The sequence below is a fragment of the Coregonus clupeaformis genome, chromosome 21 (genome assembly GCF_020615455.1).
Source record: "Coregonus clupeaformis isolate EN_2021a chromosome 21, ASM2061545v1, whole genome shotgun sequence".
NCBI classification, from domain to species: domain Eukaryota; kingdom Metazoa; phylum Chordata; class Actinopteri; order Salmoniformes; family Salmonidae; genus Coregonus; species Coregonus clupeaformis.
The window spans coordinates 3,380,975-3,383,438 of record NC_059212.1 but is presented as its reverse complement, the minus strand read 5'-3'; the positions used below and the strand labels follow the sequence as shown (position 1 = coordinate 3,383,438).

General features: G+C 44.7%; 1 protein-coding gene across 2 annotated transcripts in view; it reads left to right on the top strand.

Annotated features, from left to right (window-relative positions):
- The first annotated feature begins 1,352 nt into the window (after positions 1–1,352).
- LOC121538749 (pro-opiomelanocortin A) overlaps positions 1,353–2,464 on the top strand; it is a 2,284-nt gene continuing 1,172 nt past the window's right edge. Inside the window, exons 1-2 of one of the 2 annotated variants that reach the window (XM_041846908.1) lie at positions 1,353–1,499; positions 2,311–2,434. In XM_041846908.1, coding sequence (XP_041702842.1) covers positions 2,318–2,434 — 117 coding nt within the window. In that variant the 5' untranslated portion in view covers positions 1,353–1,499; positions 2,311–2,317. Of the gene's footprint in view, positions 1,500–2,302; positions 2,435–2,464 lie in introns of those variants that run through there. The other variant, XM_041846907.1, reaches the window with a different exon arrangement.

The window sequence follows — 2,464 nt, the reverse complement described above, 5'->3', positions numbered from 1 at the left end:
CTAAATGCCTCCTCCACTCCACAAACCACTCATCTCCATGCGCCCCCAATATATGTGTGTGTGTGTGTGTGTGTGTGTGTGTGTGTGTGTGTGTGTGTGTGTGTGTGTCAATCCGCAGGCCCAAACACAGCAAGCCAAGGTCAGATCTGTGGACTAATGGATACCATCTTGTCCATTTCTAGAATTAGAATGAAGTTAGACAATCTGAGACCTCGTCACCAGCAGCTTCCTATTGAATGAACCCTGGCAATAGCAGACTAGGTGTGTGTGTGTGTGTGTCTTTGTGTGTGCGTGCGCGTGTGTGTGCATGCGTGAGTTTGTGTGTGTGTGAATTGAATTGAATTGAATGTGAACGGCCGTTGACAGAGAGCAGGTCCCTGTTGAATGGCTGAATCACTGATAAGAGGAGGTCAGAGGTCATTACCCTCTTGCCACCCTCCAATCCTCCTCCTTCCCCAATCTCTCCATCCCCCCCATCTCCTCCTCCCTCTTTACCGTTCTATCCCTCCTCCTCCTTCCATCTCCAGTCACTCCATCTTGTCTGTCACACAGCCTCTAATCTCTGGTGGACAGACTCTGTAAACATAAATGGTACCATTGATCTGTCTTTATACTAGGGGCCCCGATAGCGAACGACCAGCAATAGTTCCGGTGTTTGGGTTTTTCGTCACTGGTTATTTGGACAAATCACGATTTCGCAGGTGTTAGCATCTTTCGAATTTTGGAAGGGGAGGGGACATTCGGCCCTTAATTTGAAAAGAGAGAGGGTGGAGCTCCTAGATCTGGTTCTATTCTAGCATCTCTTCATATCTTCTCCTAACATGTATGGACCCAGAACGTAATCGAGCAGCTGACCAATTACGCAAGACTATAGTTCTGGGTTAACCGAAATGACACAGCCTCTTAAAGGTGCTAATCCAGAGAGGGACGTGTGTTGAATCCACTAGACAAAGAGCCAGCCAGCGGCCAGTTGTCAGTCAGAGCCCTGGACCATTCAGACCAGAGTAACTCCACACCCTCACCTTCAGCATGCAGGCAACAAGCTTCCTCTTCTGACGGCATGGCAGACCCTCGATAATCCACCTGTTCACTCTGTTGACATTCAAGTCCTGACTGGTGGACAAAGACTGGACATGGTTGTCTAAACGTTTGTTATACATTGGACACTCATCAGCTGTATGCACTTAAACCCTCTGGTGTGTGTGTGTGTGTGTGTGTGTGTGTGTGTGTGTGTGTGTGTGTGTGTGTGTGTGTATGGGGGGGGTTAACCCGTGTCTCCGGTTGGTCTTGGGAACCTCCGTCACTCAGGTTCAGGTATAAAAGAGATGACCAGAGACAGAGAGACACACGCACACTCTCAGACACACACGCACACACACACAGACGGACAACAGTGCCGACACTCAAGAGGACAACTCCTCAGAAGAGAAAAGTGATAGACTGGTTGGAGGAAAGAAGTGAGAGAGAAGAGAGAGAGAGAGCGAAGCTTTTGGCAACAGGTTGGTGACATCACATTTATCTTCTTTAGATTTGAGAGTTATTATAAACAGAACACTGAGTTCTAAAGTTTATTTCCAATTTTCTAGTAATTATTTATTTTGTAATGATAATTCAAATAATATAATTATTTAGTCCTTTAAATGATTGCCATTAATTAACATGATTATTTTACTAAATTCTAATTATTTAAAAAAATCACATTTAGTCCTCTGCAGCGATGGGGTTTTATAATTGATTGGGCAAATGTTTAATATTCTTTACTTGTTCACATAAAAAAAGTGAGAACAGTGGTGTTAGCTCATAGTCAGTCCGTCCGTTAGTAACACCTGAGTCAGGAGCTTTTAGGGAAAATAGAAAGTGTCATTGAGTCATTAGTTAAGAAATGTGTCACATTTTTGTCAACCTCATCTGCCATCCTTCAATTTATGATGACATTCAGAACTTGATTGTGGCAGTAAATTCCAGCTGTGCTGCTTACTTACAGATTGCTGTTGACTGTATGTGGCACCATGTGTCCCTGTAGGGGAACCCTCTGAAAAAAGGTTCCAGATAGAACGCTTTAAGATCAGATAGAACGCTTTCTGGTTCCAAATAGCATCCTTTAACAGGTTCTATTTGGAACGCAGCTTCTTTTGGGTACCTAAATGGGTTCCATCTGACCTGGAAATGGTTCTATCTTGAGCCTTTTTCAGGGGGTTCTCCTACAGGGACAGATTATGTTACATAGCACTCTTTTATTTCTGAGAGTATAGTTTAGCCGCATCATGCCGTGAGTGTGTGTGTGTATAACTGTGTTCTGTGTATGTGCAGGTTGAAGATGCTGTGTCCTGCGTGGTTATTGGCTGTGGCCATGTTGGGCGTGGTCAGAGGGGTGAAAGGTCAATGCTGGGAGAACCCTCGCTGTCAAGACCTCAGCTCTGAAAACAACTTCCTGGTGAGCTAGAAATGTTGCAAAGAAAGAGCA